Source organism: Corvus moneduloides, chromosome 20, assembly GCF_009650955.1.
Source record: "Corvus moneduloides isolate bCorMon1 chromosome 20, bCorMon1.pri, whole genome shotgun sequence".
NCBI classification, from domain to species: Eukaryota; Metazoa; Chordata; class Aves; order Passeriformes; family Corvidae; genus Corvus; species Corvus moneduloides.
The window spans coordinates 2478174-2498569 of NC_045495.1; the positions used below are offsets into that span (position 1 = coordinate 2478174).

General features: G+C 39.4%; 1 protein-coding gene across 2 annotated transcripts in view; it reads right to left on the reverse strand.

The window, feature by feature from the left end:
- The window catches only part of BRIP1 (BRCA1 interacting protein C-terminal helicase 1), a 50698-nt gene extending 30401 nt beyond the window's left edge, over nt 1–20297 (reverse strand). Inside the window, exons 1-14 of one of the 2 annotated variants that reach the window (XM_032129992.1) lie at nt 20224–20297; nt 19224–19351; nt 18521–18632; nt 17922–18116; nt 17516–17643; nt 16552–16686; nt 11259–11549; nt 10582–10803; nt 10086–10285; nt 7123–7255; nt 6447–6598; nt 6190–6361; nt 5939–6076; nt 5421–5582 (exon numbers count right to left, since the gene is read on the reverse strand). In XM_032129992.1, coding sequence (XP_031985883.1) covers nt 5421–5582; nt 5939–6076; nt 6190–6361; nt 6447–6598; nt 7123–7255; nt 10086–10285; nt 10582–10803; nt 11259–11549; nt 16552–16686; nt 17516–17643; nt 17922–18116; nt 18521–18632; nt 19224–19316 — 2133 coding nt within the window. In that variant the 5' untranslated portion in view covers nt 19317–19351; nt 20224–20297. Of the gene's footprint in view, nt 1–5420; nt 5583–5938; nt 6077–6189; nt 6362–6446; nt 6599–7122; nt 7256–10085; nt 10286–10581; nt 10804–11258; nt 11550–16551; nt 16690–17515; nt 17644–17921; nt 18117–18520; nt 18633–19223; nt 19352–20223 lie in introns of both variants that reach the window. The other variant, XM_032129991.1, reaches the window with a different exon arrangement.
- Between the last annotated feature and the right edge of the window lie 99 nt (nt 20298–20396).

The following is a 20396-nucleotide window of genomic DNA, read 5'->3' on the forward strand; positions in this document are numbered from 1 at the left end:
AAATGAGTAATGTGGGAGCCATTAGAATTCAGCTTTTCTAGAGCACATTTTCCCCAAATCATGTCCCATCAGATAGAAATCACTTCCCTAAGATTTCCATCAGAGGCAGGCCAAAGGCCCAGCTTTAGAACCTGGCAAGGAGCCTTTTCTTCCAAAGAGAAATAAACCCCCAAGGGGTCATGGTGGTGTCAGAGCCCTTCTCAGGGGCAGCCACCAAAACAACTCCTGGCACTTCCAAGGCACTGCACAGTCCAGAGCGCCAGGACAAGCCCCAAGTGCTCTTCAGGGGTTGTTTAATTACTGCTCCCTCAGTCTGCTCTCCTTTTAGGCTCCACGCAGAGGCAGAAGGATGCCAGGACTCTGTCCCTAAAGCCCTCTCCTGGTTTTGGGGTCTCTCACCTGCTGTCACAGCACCACTGCAGCTGTTTGGCTCAAACCAATGAGGCTTCTGGAGTAAGAGGAAACCTCTCCCTTGGGAGCAGAAAGCAAATGCTGGGCAGAAAGTGAGCATCATTATTAATTTACAATTATTTCGTAACTTACTCCTGAAATGCCAAACCTGTTTAAAGGCCTCTTTCCTTTCCATCCCAGTGATGCTGGGCATTAGCTGCAGTCAAAACATCTAAAACTGGATGACACACTGAAACATTCTTGTTTCTTGTAGCATTTTAAGGCTGTAACTGTGTCAATTACATTTTCTAACATTAAAATTATGCAGAAAGTTAAGGCTGATGTAACTTTAAAGAAGAAATTTCTGTCACAAACCACGTGAACAGATCCCTACACCCTGCAAATATTTACACACAGGAGTAAATCTCTTCTTCAAAGCACTCCTACAGCTGTCAACAGGAACATCAAGGAGAATTTTACTCTTGATGAAGCACCTATCCCTGCATATAGTACAGGGACAAATACACCTAAGAGAAAAAGTTCAGCGTTTCCATGGAACTTAGTAGATAATTCCTCACATAAGCCCTGCACCACAGAGTCCCCATCTGTGGTGCAAAGAACTATTTTCCTATTTAATTTCAATTTCACCTTTTAACTGCACAAACCTAATGGTTTCCAATTTTTCCTCCATACACATTACAAGCAAAAAGACGCTGTGGAATGTTTTTCTCTTATCTGGATATTGTCATTTTACTGTCTCAAACTTCTAAAAACAAGCTTTTGGCTAGGGAGGAAATCAGTCAGCATCAGACCTAGTGGGGAAACTCTGCACTTGCTCAATGTCTGTGGCTCTTACATAGTTCCAGATGTTCAGAACATTAATAATGCACTAACTCAAAACCTCTTTTTGAAACTTTAGAATGTGCAAATTGCATTAAAACCTCTTTGCCCTCATTAATGGTATTGTTACAATCCCAGTACTCTGGAAAATGTTTTTTGGCATTTGTTTAACTTCGTGATATTGCCATTTACTCATTTTAACAGCCAGTGCTCAAATCCTAATGCTTTTAATAGGCTGGGCTAAACAGACTACCATCCTTTGGAAATTCATTGAAGTAATTTATTAAATAAATAAAAGTTGTCTGAAGACAGCATTGCTGTTTTATTGATGGCAGAAAAACTGGGTTTTTTATAATTTATTTACAAACCCATGCTTTAGGAAAGTTTTAGAAATGAAATTATTGTTTTTTTCAGAGTTCTATTCATTGTCTGTCACTGAAACACTTCTTGAAAAAAAGGATTTCTACCAATCTCATGTATCTCAGTAAGAAAAGGCTCTGTCTGAAATGAAGAGCCAGACATTGAGAATTAATCACGAAATGATATCCCTCCCTCAGCCTGTCATATCTGAGGGTGCCACATTTACATCAGGCCAGGGTTTAAATCCATGTGGATACAGCCAGAGGTTAAACTGAGGTCCCTCCTGTTTATTCCAAATAATTTCCCTGAACCTGAAGATTCTCAATCTGTTGAAATGAGCTCCACACTGCTCACAGAGTTAATTAATATTGTTAATTCCTGCCTGTCTGGAGCTGTGTGAGGGTGCCAAGAATGGTTTGTCAGCACAAGGGCAAACAACACCTGCCTGAGACTCCACTGCAGGTTTGGTGGATACCTTATACAGGGAAAGGGAGCCAAGCAACAAAGAGAGGAGTTCCAGTCCAAAGGGATTTGCTGTCACCCAATCCTGGCTGTTCCCACTCAAGAAAACATGATCAGCCCAGAGGGCAGGAAAATGGGATGAGACTGACAGAGCTTGAACTCTGAACTAGCAGCTCTTAAAATTATGAGACAAATAAAAATTCAAATGTGGAATTTGGCATTTATTTTTGCAAGTGGCAAAAGTTGCTGTATATCATCACTACAACCTCACCCTAAAATTCTCAAGGGAAACAGCCAGTGGAATGCAGCATTAATTGGGTACTGCTAATTCATGCAAATTATGCCACCCTCCTAACTCACATGGCACAATTTACGATCATGGAATAGTTTGGGCTGCAAGGAATCTTTAAATGTGATCCAGTCCAACCTCCCTGCAATGAGCTTGGGTTTTCAAGCAAAGAATTCTTATCAGTTCATAAGTTTTCCTGTTGAACACACTCATTTCAAACCCTCTCCAGCAACAACTGTAAAAATTTTCCTTCCAAGTGTTGACTCCTCAATTAGCAGATTGAATTAACCAACAAAGCCTTGAAGGAAAACACAACAAACCAAACCCACCGACATTAACATCATTGTCCAAAGCTGCTTTCGTTAAAAAAAAAAAAACAACAAAACTACTAAGAAAGGTCAGTTAATTCATCATGATGGATTATCACTAAAATTTATAAGCATTAGCATTTTTCTCCTTGCTGGATACCCTGACTTTGATATGACACATATTGAATGAATCATCTAAGATGCAGGCACCAGGCAAGATATATCTTAATGCAGACAGGTCGGCAACATGAGCCCTAATGGGCCTTATCTTAATCTTGTTTAAAAGCATCTTAGATTTCTGAGCAATCTTTTCACCTTCTGATATTCTCTTTTATAGAGTGTTTTTGCTGGAGTTGCTACTGATTTTCACATAAATGCATTTTTGTTGCATAGTATCACCAGTTTTAGGAGCCTTAAAAATGATCAAAGTTTGGAATTTAGTGAATGTTAAGATCAAGCTGATTTTTAAAAAAGTCAGTGTGCCCCAACTCCAACAGTGACATTAAAAATTTCCATGTTGTTTGTGACTTTTCCCAAGTGAACCATGACACCTATCAAATGTGGGGGTGTACAGCTAATGAATTGTTTTCCCATCCATATATTTTTCTCTATGGCACTATTAACTCCAGATATTTGCCATACATCTATTTTAAATAATCACTCTTCAATTAAAAATATATTTACTCAAATACCTGATTAAGATAAAGGGAAATTTCTCTACTACTGCTTTTTTCCACATTCATATTGCATCTAGTAATTCCAAACTGAAATGCAACGTACATACCTAACTAAATTCCAGCTCCATCAAATTACCTGGATAGAAGGTACTTAAAATACAGAGCATTGTCCTCAGCCTTCCAGATATGAAAAAAACCCTTTATTTTTCACTTATTCCAAAGCTGAAATTTCAATTCATAGAACAGGTTGAGCCATCAAAAAATCTGCTTAACTCATAATAGTGAGGTTCATGACCATGTGTATTAATCAGATCTTGACAGCCTTGAAAAATTCCTTTGAAGGCTGCAGTTTTTTAAAGAGAGGCAGCAATTTCCTGTGAAAATCACTTTTGAAATGCAAATATTCTGTATGATGATGAAAGAAAAATACCTTGTTTTCCCTGTACTAATATACTTACATTATTCTGTATTTTCAACATATTAATCTCAGACTTAAAGGCAACCCATTCCCAAATAAAAGTAGTAGAAAGAAAAAGGGCATCCATAGAAAAATATTGGCAATGTGATTTTAAAATATCATCCTTCAATTGTCTGCAATTTCTATTTATCAATACTTTGCTGGGCTCAGGGAAGTGTTCCCACAAAGAACAGAACACACTCAGCGTGTCCGGGGTGACCTTTCAGTGAGGCAGAAGGGCAGGGGAGGGGGAAGGCTTCCAGAGCTGGCCAGCAATTGTTTTCCTCCTTTATTAAATGTCATTACAAAGTCTCTCTCTACTTGCAATTCACATTACTATTCTCATAAAAACTTTCATAAATATTTGTCAGGTCTGGATATGGAAGATCAACTGTTCAACATGACACACTTGGAAAGATAACACTGGAAACTGAAAGATGCTCCAGTTACATTCTTAAATAAATTGGAGATTTCTTGTCAGATCATTTCCTTTGCATGAAAGTGCACAGTTTTGTGGGGTTAAATAAATTTATGGTCAGTAATCTGCTTTTTTCAGTGGCTTACATTACCCGGTCTGATGTGGTCACCTAATGGTTACTGTCAGGAATTGCACTGTGGTTCCAATTCCTAAAGACACCCAGGCAAGAAACAACCCTCCCTTTGCAGCCTGCCAGCTAAATAACAAAATATTAAGGGTTTGCAAAAAACGAACAAATAGTTTTTATTTCATTTTGTAAAATATTCTCTGTTTAGGAACCTTAGAGATGAGGGGAAAGTCTAAAATTCTATTTCCATCATGTTGGGGTTTTTAATAATTTGGTAGGACTTTTTTGGGGGGGTTTTTTTGAGAGGTTTTTTGTGTTTTGTTTAAGATGATTTTTAAAAATCATAAATATTTAAAATTTTAGAAGTCACACCTGTGGCAAGCACTACAAGAAAAATGAGTGTGAGCTACAGAATTATAGTGCAGGTTTATATTCCTGTTCCTGACCATAAACAACAGTAACAACAAATAGAGAAGAAAGCAGAACTACTGGGAGATCCAGATTAACCATAATTAGATATCTGTTGTCAGTGAAATTAGATATTACATAAGTTTGAAATGGAGAAATTTGATTCCTTTCAGCCAATATCAGTGAGCAATTCCCCTGACTAAAGAAAAATACACTCCAATCTCCAATGCAGTGAAATGGAACAAGAAACAAGGGAAGGAGAAATTAACTGGATGAATTCTGCATTCTGATAGCATAGAAAGAACATGCAAAGGCATTCTTGCTGCTGAGTTATACAGAAAGTATTATTTCATGATGTGATTTTTAATTTTTTTCTTAATAAACAGTTTCCAAACCTTCAGGGAAACAACATAAGGAAAAATAATGGATCTGGCTGGGTTTTTGTTAATGCTAATTGAAACAATTATCTGTGTTAATAAGAACATCTGTTGAGAAAAACCAAACATGTTCACCCATGAAAACAAACCTGAATGCCAAGAAGTAACAATATAATCCCACTGCATTATTACAATACATTTATTTGATAAACATTTCTCTATGTTGATGCATGAAACTGAAGATCACACAGTGCATTTTCAAAGGTGTGTGGTTTCAGGGGAAGAATGGGAATTCAGATTTCCTTACCTTATAGGATGGCAAAAAGCACAAAATTCCTTGGCCAACTGTCTGACAAACTGAAAGCAGCAGTGCTCCCACCTCATCCTGGAACTCGAAGGTCTCTGTGTGCTGGAATGTTGCACACAACTTCCGCCCATTGGGGCCTGCTCCAACAGTGCCAACCCAAACCTGGGGTGTTCCACATGGAAGAAGTTAATTCTAAACCAGGCTGGATAAATTACATCAGGTTCAGTAATGACATTTTAAGTGTGAAAGAAATATTGAGCTATTTCTTTAATTCATTTCAGTACTTAAAGTGCAGTAATTGATATGAGACGGCTGTTACCAATATAGCATAACTTTACCTTTTCCAAGAAAATGTGTCTCTTTATTCATTTGAAAATGTCCTTTTCTATTGCATTAAGCCAAGCAACAGTCTAGACATTTCTTTTAACTGACAGAAGGGGTTTGTCATCACTTTTACTTGGGTTTTGTACCATGGGCAGCATTAGAGCTCAGGAGAGGGAAAACCACGGCCAGTTTACCTGGGAATTCCGGATAACGTGATTCGCCTCCAGCTGAATGGAAAACTTCACACCAAGCTCTGAGGAAAAGGAATCCATGGGAGAGAGTGTGCCTGACGTCAGAACAATTGTTCTAACTTCATTTAAGTCAGAAAAAGCCTAGGTGGGAGAAAGAAAAGCAGAAATTTAGAAAATCAACACAATCACTTTTAGATCTGATATGTATTTGTTATCACTCAGATTATTTTAGGCTTTCTTCACACTCAGCTCACCACAGCAGGGTTCAAGCACCAAAAATTCAGCATGTGGACAAGGGTTTTCTGCCTTGAACTCTTTTTGTGCTTAGGCCTTGTGAAGAAGGAACTTGTATCTGCATCATCATGCTGGTTTTCACTCATCCAGGTGTAAGTTTGTTGTAGAGCAACCCTGTAATCATCTGCAAATCTATACAGAGATAGAGAAATATCAGTAAAAACTACAATTAAGCAATCAAACTGTGAGCATTCAGCTCATAAATGTTAGACCTGACCTGCTGTTATCTTTGAAGAGACAGGAAAGGACCATGAACAAGCCTTTGAGCACTATCTGTGTTGCAGGGCTCACAACTGGCACCTCAATAAGTTCCTCTCTCCCATACATAGACACTTTTTCTTCTTTTTCCAGGACAGTAGCAAGGTGTTTCTGTAAGAGGCAAATTCCATATTAACAACATTTTAAGTGACTTCTCAAAACCAAAGTTAACTGTCAGCTCACTGCTTTAAAAGTTCATTTTAAATACCTAAAAAGTCAGAGGGAAAGGGGCAAAGAAGGGCCAAGGGAAAAGGAAAAATGCTCTCAATTCTTAACAATGCTTTAACATATCTGGCTTACACAGAAAGGAGCGGTAAACTTGAAAATAGGGTAAAACCATTTCAACAGTCAATAAAAATGCTGGATAGAAACAGGCAAAACTGTCACTGGCTCAAATGGTTCAATTTAAATAATTGTATGTGATCAATTGTATCCTTCAAAACATTGATTCTCCACAAATTCCAGCAGCTTGAGTGGATTACTCCCAGTTTTCAACAGGAATCATTTTCAGACAACTTTTCAGCATTGCAGTAAATTAAAAGATCTGTTTGCATTTAACTTATGCACATTTTAAGATGTTTAACACCACCAATATTATGCATTGTGGTGCTCGTTTATACAGCACACAACATTACCTGTAAAATGGGAAAACTAATCCCAGTTATTCCCATTTTGTGCAAAAAGTTGAGCATTTCTTTGCCACTCCACACCTTACAGGCAGTTTCATAGGCTCTCTCTACCAGCTGCCCAAAGCTGTCCTGCAACCAGCTGAAAAAGAAAAAGCAGCAATCATCTCAGCATCGATTTCAGAGATTTAGAGATACTTTCCACATACAAACCAAACCTCAAAAATTGCACCAGACTTCTAAGATGATGATAAATGTTTTACTACATGGAAGTAGAGAGATTCTGCTTTTCCTTTATGCCTGCTTTTCACTGTTGAACTCCTACAGAACTGCTCTGAATGCAGCTCATTGAAGTGAGAATAAAATGTCTCCCCACATGTTTATACTTTATATAATACCTTTATAATAAAGAAAAGGAATCAAAATATAATTTTCTCTTATGATATGTCAGGCTCATTCAAGCAAGACTTCTGCTGCATATCTAAAGCCACTCATCACTGCTCCAACTGATGCAGGTTGGTTTATCATCCCTGTCAACTGCTGACTTTCCAATTAAGAACAAATCCTGAGGCATGAAGTGAACACTTTTAATATTTACACATACAAAGGAAAGTGAGGCAATAAAAAGTGCACATTTAAGCCTACCCACAGGTATTGGCAACTGCTGCAACTTAAAGGGGAAGCAGAATTATAATTGTAACACAATGCAAAATGTGATTGACTGCTAAAAACACGAGCTAAACATGGAGATTATCTAATTTGTGGCAGAGCTGAAATTTTCTCTAAGTGACCATGTCCTCCTTCGTCCCTGCAGTACCACAAGACCTTGTCTCTGTCTGCAAAAGCAGGCAGCTCCCTCCCTCCGTCCCTTCCAGGAAAGGCCGGAGCTGTCTGCTCCATCAAAAGGCAGAAGGCATCAAAAAGACAGCTGTCAGTGCTGCAACAGCTCAAAATATTTACCTGCAAAATCAGTTCATCATTATCAACTCAAGAGCAAGGCACTGTGACTGTTTCAGTTCTAGATTTCCTGCCCTGTCACCGCAAATAATCTGATCCATGGAACAATTAAAATATAACTTCCCTTCTGCCAGGTTAAATGCAAACAAAACCCCATAAATACTGCCCCAACAATCACTTCTTTGGCTATAATTTGCTATATCTCATTAAGGAATAGTGATCACTAACACAGGCAGAATTTGGCCCCAATTTCTCAAATGTAATATCAAAAAGACCTGGAACCAAAATTAGGACAAGACCCCTACAACAGAAATTAAACAGATTTACAATGGATAAAACACTTCAGGAAATGTAAAATGTTCCCCTGTTATGAACTTCAAACACCCTCACATACTTTTGAAATAAAAAATACAAATACAAACTTAACACAATAGCCAAATATCACCCCAAACCACCCTAAATCTCAAATAAATTCCATCTAACATTGAAGCATTTACTTGAAATGCCTGTTAAAATATTTTTAGTGCTAAGCAGGAAGCATAAATAAAATTAGCTTGATTCCCAGAAAGGTATCTCTGGTTTTGAGGTGAAAATTGCCGTATGCAGTATTTCCAGGAAAAGAATGAATGGATGTTGCACACATGCCTTCAGTTGCAGGAAGTGTATTTGCTGCTTCCCTCACTACCAGAAAATTCCACTGTTGACACAGCATATGCCATTGAACAAAGTGATTAGCCTTGGTAAATGTGCATCTCATCAGCAGAGCCTGCCAGCACACCTCCATTGGTCTATCTTCAAATTCCTCACAAAGGTCACTGCAGCACCTCTGTGGCACTAAGCCCATCCTTAAGTGCTTTCTGGAATGAGCGCCCAGGATCTTTGGAAGTGAAATAAGATTTTTTTTCTAGCTACCCATGCATTTGGCAAAGCCATGTCCCTGTGCAGGAGCATTTTACCTATTACTGGCTATTACACCCAGTCTTCTGCTTTCCAGCAACTGCTTTTCATGCTGCTGGCAGATTTGCCAAGACAATCAACCTTAGTTTTCCTGATAAGGTTAAAAAGCTTGAGGCAATCAAATCTCCAGCCATGCTGTTCTTATCTTCTACTAAAGTTTAACATTTGAAATACCCAAGGTAGGAGAATTGGCTTCTGCCAAGCAGAAGTCCCTTGTCTCTGTGTGACACAAACATTAACTCTGAGAAGAGAGTGAGGATGGGAGAATGAACTGCTCCAGTGCTGTGCTCCACAGTCCATCACAGCAAAATGAAGATATTTCACACACTGAATCAGAATTCAGTTAACTGCAAAGCCACTTGTAGCATTATTCACTTTTTTCTGCTGACTTTGATACTTTCACTTCACCCAAAAGACTTTGCCCTGAACCTCTTGTTTCCTCCTGGGCTTCTGTGCATTTTCTTTTGTTCCATCTCCTCTCATGATTTGCAACTTATGTTCCCCTCTTCCCAAGAAGTTGTTTCCCAGGGAAAACAAAGGGCATGACTGACAAATTCACTTTCAACTAGGAAGAATTTGGTAGATTCCAATCTGATTCCAAGAAAAGATTCCAACCCTTTCCAAATACCTCCTGTCCAAGGCTCTAAAGGCATTCTATAAACACGAACTAATTAATTCTTTGACAAAACAATGCTATTATTACTTGTCAAATAAGCAAACAAATGCGTAAAATACAAAAATTTATCTTCCAAAAATTTTCATACCAAGCTTTGTAAACCAGGAGTCCAAAAAAGCCCCATAAAGAGCAGCACATCATTCAAAAGCGTAACACTTTTCAAAAGAGAATTTCAATGTTTCCATGTGAGACCAGTAGTTTTTTAATAGATCAAACCCCTGTGGATTCCTCAAATGAACATAAATCAAACAACTGCATAGTTTCAAGTGTATCTTGGTTGCATTTTATCTGATGTGACAGAGTAACTTATGCCATCAAAGGGAATCGAAAGGTAATTTTAAAAAATATTCATTGATATAAAGCAATAATAAAGTTGCCTTACTTTATCAAGGAGCAGCACACAGCTCGGAGGGGCTCATGATGCTTCTGCCTGATGTTGTTGTTGACCATGAAATCGAGCTCCTCTCGGGCAGCTCTGAGCTGGCTCTCGGTAACCCCGTAGCTCACGGACTCCCGAGCACAGTCCTCAATGTTATGGGCTTCATCCAAGATGACTACTTGGTCTTTTAGCTTAATGTCCATCTAAAAAAATTATAATTATTGTCTAGTAAAATAGAGTGAAAGACATGAGAAACAGCAACTAACAGGATCCTGTTAAAAAATGCATATTCTGCATCACAGTGCAAATGAAGCTTTCCAGGTTTCAAGCCAATTTCCATAATCTAGAAAATATCCAAGGGTGAAAAAACCCCAGGAGTTATTTTGTTGATACTATTTTGGACATGAATGGGATATCAGTTGACCATAGAAACATAATATTCAGTGGGTAATTTCTTTTTAACTCCAGTTCTTCCCTTGTTTCTCACAAATATACTCACACTCTCCCGGATCTGTGGGTCCAGGAGATAATTGTAAGGACAAAACACGATGTCTGCCTCCATCATGAGTTCTCTGGCTGCAAAATAGGGACAGGCACGAAGCTTCCTGCCCAGGCTCACCAGGTCTTCAATGTCCCAAGCCTGGTACACCCTGGATGCAGACTGCAGGGCATGGTGCTCACTGAGCTTATGAACACCATGGTAATAAGAACAGGACTTGCCCTGAAAGCAAAGTGCAGAGACTTCGTGGGTACAAGAAATAATGAAAACCAAGTAGGCTTAATTCTTCCAAATGTTCCACGCATTTGGCTATTTCTTGGAAACATTTCTAACAGCTGCTTTTTATGCCAGACCATAACACATCATGTCAGGTAAATCCATGTTTCTAAAATGTACATCAATAAAGGACACTTCTTTCATCTTCATCTATAAACCCAATGATAATTTAAGTCTTACTACAGTGTTAACCTGGCAGTCATAAATCTCATTCCTGTCATCATAATTTTTTGCGGTATTGCTACTGTGTATCAACGTTTTCTAACAATATTTAATTTTAACCAAATCACCAGGTGGCATTTAACCAACATAATATAAAGACATAGAAAATGTTACTCATTCCAGCTGTTAAATTTGACTTTGTTTAATGAATGCCCATTTTCTCAAACAAAACTACTCACTTGCTTTCCTTCCAGCAATTCTACACACATTTCATTCCTGTTACTACTGTGGGATACCACTGGATGAATACAGGTATAATCCCTGCTGGAAAGGATTGTCATGGGGACACAAGAATACGCTGTCCTCTTCAGCTCCCTGCTGATCTGCGTTATTTGCTTGTGTGTTCGTGTCCCAAAAAAAATTTTGGGAACACACAACCGATCTCCATTTTCTTTCTTCTTTGCGTGACTGGGATCTTTATCAGGTTCTTTTCCAAAAGAACAGGAACACTCAGTGCAAGGGCCAGGAGGCTGCAAACCAAGACAAAAAAATGATTAACAAAATCCCACTGAGAGATGAATGTGCTAAATCTGCTTCTGGTCTGGTAGGAAAGTGCCCTCTGGGATAGCTGGTTCAGTCACCAGGGCAGCCCATCAAGCTGCAAAAAGTTCTAAAATGTTAAAGCACCACATCCTTTTGCCTGGAAATCTCTAAAAAACCTCCCAGCAATCATAATTTTATCATAACCCAATCAGAAAGAATTATTAATCCAGTGGAATATTTACACATGAATAATGCAAATAAAGCTTCTCACATTGAAGCTTCAGCTCAGGACACTCCAGTTACAGAGCAAGAATCCAACACCTTCAATGAAGAAAACTTGGAACAGGCACTCAAAATAAATTTTTTCCTTAAAGCAAGCAGAAGAAATGTAGACAGTTCAGGAGCTCTGTGTGCAGATAAAACAGACTACACCACATACTCTCCATTAGAAACATGTTTGCTGTGCCATTCTGCCAAAGGCCATCGAGGAACCAGGAGAATAAAAGAAGCACAGGGAATAATTCTAAACAGAACCTAATCCTGTAAAATATTTGTTAAAAGCCAATCTTTTTCTTCCTGAGAAGCACCATCTTTCAGAACATTAAATACTGGAACAAATGACATGAAATTGTCATGATGAATTTGAAAAGACACATAGGAAACAAGGAACTCAAGCATAACCATGTCCTAACACACCTCCCGTGAAAAATAAAAGAGTTCTTCCAGTGTCAAAGAGTTTGTATTTGGGCTCCAGGTGGTAGTGCAGGTAACAACATGTAGCTGCCCACTGCTCCCTCCCTTTTTGTTGTATCAGTAAGATTATCCATTATAAACAAATGCTAAGTCATGCTGTGTGTTACACCACAATTCTGGGGATCAAGCTGTCTTTAGCTTCCACTCCAAGGAAAAGCAAGTTCGTGTTACCCTCAGCCCACTCAGCCTTGTCTGCCATTAAATATTACAATACATGATAGAAAGCATGTAAATGTAACCCTCTGGAGCTGCCACTCACTGGGATAAAAGGTTCACTGATGTGCCAAATAAACAGGCCTCAAAGCAGATAAAGTTACACCCATGCTGGAATTGTTACATTCCCCTCTCAGGTTGCCAGTAACAGCAGATTTCATTACCCTGTGCTGCCACATTAAATAGCCAGTTCCAAATATCCTGCCTTCTATATTGAATAATTACTTATTCACTGAAAGGATAAAAAGAAGAGTTATGAATGGGGCTCTTGTCAACAGGCAAGCAGGAAACAGCTGACATATGGTATATGTTACATATGTGCAAGGCCCAGCTCTGTGCTCACACAGAAAGCTCCAGTGGAAATGGTACCTTGATATTTCTATCAGTTATATTCTGGTTTGCTCCTGGAAATAATGAAAACCACATTACCACTCTAAAAATTAATATAACTGAGGCAGTGACTGTGCAGGGCCTTTAAGAACACATCTATCTTTTAATTTTAATCCAAGTCAGATTGTGTTTTCAGAGGTAAAAACAATACACAGGACACCAAGATGATCCTTTACCACTAATATTTCACTGCTATGCTAAGCCAAATAAAAATAATAGAAAAATATTAAGAACCATCAGGCAGCTGTTTTGCAAGAGTTCTTAGAACAACAGGAAAATGCAGCTCAAATTAATATATAAAAACATGAACAGAAGGTTCTCCTATGATGGGCTTAAAACACCAGATATTATTCTTTTCATAAAAAAGAAATAAAGTGCTCTTATGTGTGAGGCTTATAAATTACAGTATTTTACAGGGGGGCTTAAAAGTTTGGTTTAAGAGGTTTGGAATTGGTATAATACTGGCATTAAGAAGCACTTTAGCCATTATTCCAGTACTAAAATGTTACCTTTAACTTTGAAAAAAGTTTCACGTTCAAAAAACACTCAAACCCACAATACTGAGAAAGTTGTAAACTCAGGTTGATTTTATAGTAAGTAGTTAAGAGTATAAAACTGCCTGCAGTAGTCACAGCATATCTGAAAGCCACAGACACCATTAGCCCCAAATACATTAACAAATAAAACCTCCTTAGAAAGTCCTTCATAATGAAAAATAACTTCAGAAAATTGGTTAAAATACAGTTTAAAAGTTGAGTTCTTCATGTTCTTTGCACATTACTTGACTGCGTCGATTTGCACTTGTATTCTTAAAATACATCTTTAAATTTTATTAACAACAAACTATTTTAATTCTGTATTTCTCTGAGAAGAATTGACTGTGGATATCACATAGTAAATACCTAATGTAGTGTTCCTCTCCCATTCCTACAGGAGAAAGAAAGCAAACTCCCCACTGAACAAGGGGTTTCCTTGTCAGTGTTGCCTCAAAGCACAAATTTTTACACTTATACCACAGAGATACCGGTTTAGCTGTAAAAAAATTGGAAAATATTTCAATTCATTTATGAAGGAATTGGGGCTCATGCTGATTAGAAATAATTCATATTAAGACAACAGAACTGCATTTCATAATACCCTCTGGCTTCAGAACTAAACCTGTTTTCAGCTGTCGGAATCTGAAAGAGGGATTTTCATTTGGAAGAGGGCAAAAAGAGATCCTCCTGTACTTTCTGCAGTATTTAATCAGAAACACCCAGTAACAGATGCCATTAGAGATCAGATATCAGCCTATATGGACCTTAGGCTAATGCAGCTTGTTTGTACTTCTGTCAGGGGTAGATAAAACAGCGTATCACATCAATATTTATATGGCAAAAACGTGGAAGTCCGATTAAAAAAGGAATAATCAAGTCCACCACCCTGTCCTGTGTGTAAAATAGAGCTAAACAAACACTGGGGCTGTGATCTTTGAAACACAAAGAGGTAAGAGGAGTTCTTCATATCTCCATCTACATTTCCCAGTTACAAAGCTGCCTGAATGCAGCAGCAGTGAATGCCTCTTGTGTGAAATATCACACAAGCACAATCTAGGGAGATATCAGCAGTGACATTACCAGAGCTTTTCAACTGCTCCTTTCGAAGCTCTCAGAAAGCCCAGCATTCTGCTGCTGCTGCAGCCTCTTGATTAAAGCACACAAAGCAGCTGTTTATCCTCCCCCAGTCACCAGCAGGTGAACCCAGTTCAATATTTATCATAGGCTTTCACAGATCACTGCTAACCAAGCAAACGTTTTAATTAAGCTGGAACTTGCTTCAAAGAGCTCATTCAAAACGTCAATCAGCAGGAAAAGGATCAGATACGGTGTCAGGTGAGAGCATGTAATACAAATCCACAACTTTCTTCATCCCATCGTGGTAAATTAGCCCATTCTGGAGTCCAGACCCTGATTGTAACAGGCTGCCAGTCCCCTGGAATGTGTAACAGAAGTCACTCAAACCCCATTGTGCAGGTTGTAAGCAATATGTTAAACTGCAATGGGCTAGCACATTAAGACAGATTCTTTTCACAGTTGTTTTTTGATACCCCAAGTGTTTGTTACACTACTCTCCATTTACTGTTTACTTTCTTTCCCTGGTAGAAATGGGGATTCCTTAACGCAGCTGCCCCAGTTTCTCAGGCCATATGCTTTGACAGCAGTAATCAAGAGAGTACCCTGAGGGTATAATTTTCCCTTTAACCCCACTCTGGAACTGCCCTCCCTTGCAGGAGTTAATAGCAGAGGGCCAGAGATGGATTCCCAGGCTCTGGACTGAAAGTGGCTGAGAACAGGCTTGGATCCTCACCCACACATCTGCAGGTGTTGTGATGCAGCAGTGCTGGGCAGCACCTCTCATGCTCTTACAACAACCACCCCATTCTCTTCTGGGAGTATAAACAGGACTTGACAAGAAACTAAATTTGCTTTGAGCAGAGAACTGACCACTGCAAAACACAGGTTATTCAAAGGCAGGGTTACCTCAGTGAACAAGACAATGCTGCTATCCCATTATTGTATCACCCTAAATACACAGTCCATTATGGTAAGTGTTGAACATAAGCTCTGTTGACTTCATCTCCTAAGCCACACTATAAAAGCATTTTTACACCTAACAGCCTATGCTGTGATGACCTTCCTATTCTAAACTAAATGCAGTTAAGGTTCAGAACCACTAAATGAGAAATAAGGCTTTACTTCCTGCAATTGTTTCTTGATACCAGACAAGTTCTCAGTCTGCTAAAGGAAAAGTTCTTCACAGCAAAGTAATACCTTATTCTTTCATTCTTAGAAAGAAACTTTAATAGAAATAACCCCCCCTCTTTCTTTTTAGGTTACATCTTTCTAAAGATGTAACTAACAGTATATAGTTTAGTTTTCAATTTTCTTCTATACGAGAAATTTCTAGAAGGTTTAAAGCAAATTTTTCATGTACCCACACCAAAGTACCACAGGAAATTTTACAATCAGGAAGGATGAAAGGCCTTTTTATTTGAAAATCAATAGCACACTCTGGTGGCGTTTAGATTTCAGACTACCAACTGAAGCTCAGTGGCAAAATGCATTTCGTATCTTACTCAAAAATCTACAGAGCTTTCAAAAATTAATAAAAACTACCTCCCATCAAATGGCCTACAACATAGATTCACTTTTGTCAAGAAAATATTTAGCTGCCAGTATCTTACAGTAATCCTATAGCTTTTGGTTTCCTTTGTGGTGACTACATCACTAACATAACTTGGCATCTCACACTCAGCTCTCTACTGCCCCACATTTCTTCTTCGACTGCTTTTGCTCCAACAAACATTTATGTAAAATCTATCATTTTCAAAGAGTAAGAAATGCAGAAAATGCCTAACAAAGCTGCAGAAAGAGGTGCAAATTTGTATTTCAACTTCTGATGTGATATTTCTGCTATAGAAAGTGGTAATAAAAACCAAAACACTGGGGAACCTTTGCATTAGCTGTAACCGTGCAATGTTTGCTGAAACTTCATTAAGCTGCATTTCATGCAAAATCCCATCACATAAAATATTGTTTAAAATTGCTGTTGAACTAACACTCCTGATGTAAAAGATACTACTGTATTACTTACTGTTTGGGGAGCAAAACTAGTGGTTTTCATGCTTTTTTCAGAGTGAACAGTCAACTCTCCGTTTTTTCTCTGGTGATAAACTTCTAAAGCATCAACCAGCTGCACTCCTTTTGCAAAGCAGTGACGTTTTCTAACCTGCTGGGGAAAGAAACAATGTAAAAATGCACCGGGCAGAGGGATGTGCTCACACTGGCAGTCCTGGTTTTGTTTCAGCTATGTCTGTTATAGTGGGCAACACTGTTTGTTAACAATTTAACCAAATCTAAGCCACACAAAAGTAACTTGGGAAAAGCTATAAAGTTTTAATTATTAAAAAAATCTGTAGTTATTACTGAGCTTTTCTGCTTTGCTTTCCCACTGTTACAAAATTCACAGAAATTATAATATCATAAGCTGAACACTTCCATAACAAAAACGAGAAATAAATTCAAGCCACAATGATGTAAAAACTTAACCAGAAGTAACCAGCTGCGCAGCAATGTAAAAGCTATTTAAGGGCACAGCTGAACAGAAGTCCTCAGCCATGTGACACCAACAGTGACACAGATGAAAACAAAGAAGAAACACCGCGCTCCACAGATCAGCCAGAGATGTCTACATCTGACAGGACAGAAACCAGAACTCTACAGTATTTGTATTCCTAATACATATTTACAACAGCACTTTCAACTCTAGACTCTCATACTTTGGCTTCATATTAGAGATGTACTGGGAATAAATATATTTCGGGGATATTACCTGTTTAAATGTGAGAGATTTTAGGACAGGGTATAACAAACAATTTAGTGCAACAACGGGCTCCTTCGTAAGAAGTAACAATAAAAATGAACAAAACCCTGTCACTCCAAACTGTGACTGTGACATGACTCAGTTATTTCTTACACCCTCCTCTGTAACATTAATTGGGATTTGAGTTTGGTTGAGCTACACCCAGGTGATTTCGCTGCCAATAAACTCTGCTCACCTGCTGCTCTGTTTCTAAAGGACGAATCCTTTTCCTGTCTACTTGAAAGTCATCATTCTCACTGTCACGAAGAGATAACTTTTTTTTGGCAGACAGTTTTGAAGCTAGTGTTTCATTTTCCTTACATTCTGTAATTAACAAAATAAAATGGATGTCCATTACTAGGGATGCATTAAATAAGAGCAACATTTTAAAGTATAATTACTGCAGAATAGTAACTGCTAGAATTACTACGAATATATATGGTGTAGGAAACAGTGTTAGACATTCCTAGACACATCAACCACCAGAGAGATTTCACACAGGGCAGAACCATGCCTGTTACTATGATGGTAAAAAAACATTCCTGGTTGAAAGCAGCAGTTACTTCCAGAAGAGAATTTTAGCTGCCTCTGTATGAAGTTACCTGTGTTTGTCAATGGGCTTCCAGGTTTCCTGGAAGTTCCCGTGTCAGGATTATTGGCAGAAGAAGGAGCACTGTGAGTCCCGCTCGTTGCAGCCTCGTTGCTCTTAGACTGGGAGTGACATTTGCAGTGACACGGTGGGGACGGCTCTGCCTTCCTCTCTTCCTTCTCACATGATGAGGTTGGCACTGATTTCTCTGAGGGACAAAGTCATTTGTCTGTCATTAAAAACCACCCCAGACTCTACACGAGAGCCAGAGGTGCAGAACAGTGAAGGTGGAAGTTCAGGTTAGAAGCCTGGTGTCTCTACAGTGCTGAGCAATCTGTGGTCACCCTCTGAAGAACAGCAGTGCACAGAAAGGAAAACACCTGCCCCTTTCCATTCAATCCACACAACTACAACCCTCAAGGATTTTCTTCCAAAGTTCCAACAGCCACGTTCCCTTATGGATCCAGCTCAGCATTACTGCTTTATGCTGCCATTAAGGCAAGGTGTCCAATGGTGGACAAAGACCTGAAACCAAATGTTTAAAGGCTGATGAACAATAATTAACTATTGTTCATTTTGTAACAAAAATTACGCAGACACTAAGACACTTACCATACAAAGACTGCTGCCACGATAATGCAGAACAAAGTAATGCCAAGCTTTTGCCACTTCCTGTAGGGCTCTCCAGCAAACAGTGCTGCCTGTTATTCAAGCCTTTAACAATCTTTAAGGAGAATAAAAGAAACAGAATTAACAGAAAACAAAGCAGATGTCTCTAGCTGATCTTAGCAATAACGTCCTAATGTCCCGCCTAAACTTCCCCTGGCACATCTTAATTCTGTGCCCTCTTATCCTGCTGCTGGTTAAAATTCTTCAAAAATGTTTAAATATAAATGCAATAATTCATTTTGAAAAAGTTCTCAAAAAATTAAAACATTGAAATATTGCTATATATAATTATTCTGCTTAAACAGCGTGTTTTACTAAATCATTCCCCCCTTGAAAACTTGAATATTTATAGACAACTGTTATTACAGTACACCTAGATAAATAACCATACATTTACAACACATGGAACTTATTTCTTGGCATAAATGCTCCCAAATCCAAAATGTACTTCTGCATTCCCTAACCATGGTCCAGATATTGCACAGCACAGAGAACACTGAGTTGCTACCACTGAAATTCTCAAGACACTGCGGGCTCTGAATTTAATGTGTGTCAGTTTTCTAAATGCTGACAGAGATTTTTGAATTTCAGATATTGGAAAACACAAGCTCTTAGTCTGGCAAATACCAGTACAAATTCTACTCACAGCATTCATCATAGCGAGCTGGGAGGGGTAAGCCTTGCAGGGGAAGAGGATCTTCACCCCCCCAATTGTATATTCTGCCCCATCAGAAGGCATTGCAAGTTTTTCTCCTGTTTACTTCAGGTTTAGAACTGCAATTAAAATACAGAATTAGTAACTCAATACTAACAAACAGGCAAAACCTGAAACAAATGCAGCACCAAATGAAAACAAGGAGAAGCTGTTAACCTGGTAACAGCTCAGGATATTAAGAGAATTGGAATACAGGAATTTATACCACACATAATTATTTCAGACTTGGTCCACATTACAAGCAAGAGCAAGTTGTCACCAGCTAAAGAGTAGCATCAGCAATTAAAATAAAAACACGATGAAGTGCACACACCAGTTTTCTATTAGTCAGACTGGAGATAGCTTTTCAGCACCGACAAAGTAAGAGAGCAACTTTAATCTGGTAGATTCCCTGGGATAAATTAACTCACTGACATGTGTGTCCTCATCTGCCTTTTAATAATTAAACATATACATCGAAAGACCACCAATGTATGGCATGATTCGGCTTCATCACCGAGTTCCTCAACAGGAAAAAGCAATTCTAGCAAAAGGAGATCGCTGACATGAGTTTACATCCAACCCCTCCTTCTTAAAGCAAAGGCCACCACGTTAAAAGGCTTTTCCCCAACCCATTCTGGGAGGGTGACTCGCTTAAACGAGCAGTACTCCGAATTAAGTTTGCCCCTGAGGAGGAGGGAAGGCCCGGGACACTGCAGAGACCCTTCGTGGTGTGATCAGATCCACCAGGAGCGCACCGGGCACTCCCCCCAGCGACATCTCGGTCCGGGCAGAGCTGTTTTGCCTCCCGAGGGCAGGCGGAGCTCAGGAAGCAGTGGGGCCGCCCCAGCCCAGCCCACGCAGCGGCACCTGGGCGTTCGCTTCCTTTGTGTGCTCGGCGAGGCGGCAGCGCCGGCAGCCGCTTCCCCCCGCGCCCCTCACGGCCCCGCACCTGAGCAGCGCGGCCCCTCAGCGCCCTCCGTCCTTCCCGCCTCCGCCCCAGCCAATCAGCTGACAGGAAAGGGCCGCGCGCCGCCACTCAGCAAAGCGCACACTGGAACGTTCCCGCCCCCAGCTCTGCGCGCCGAAAGCCAATCACAGGGCGCCTTGTTGCCTTCCGGGTTG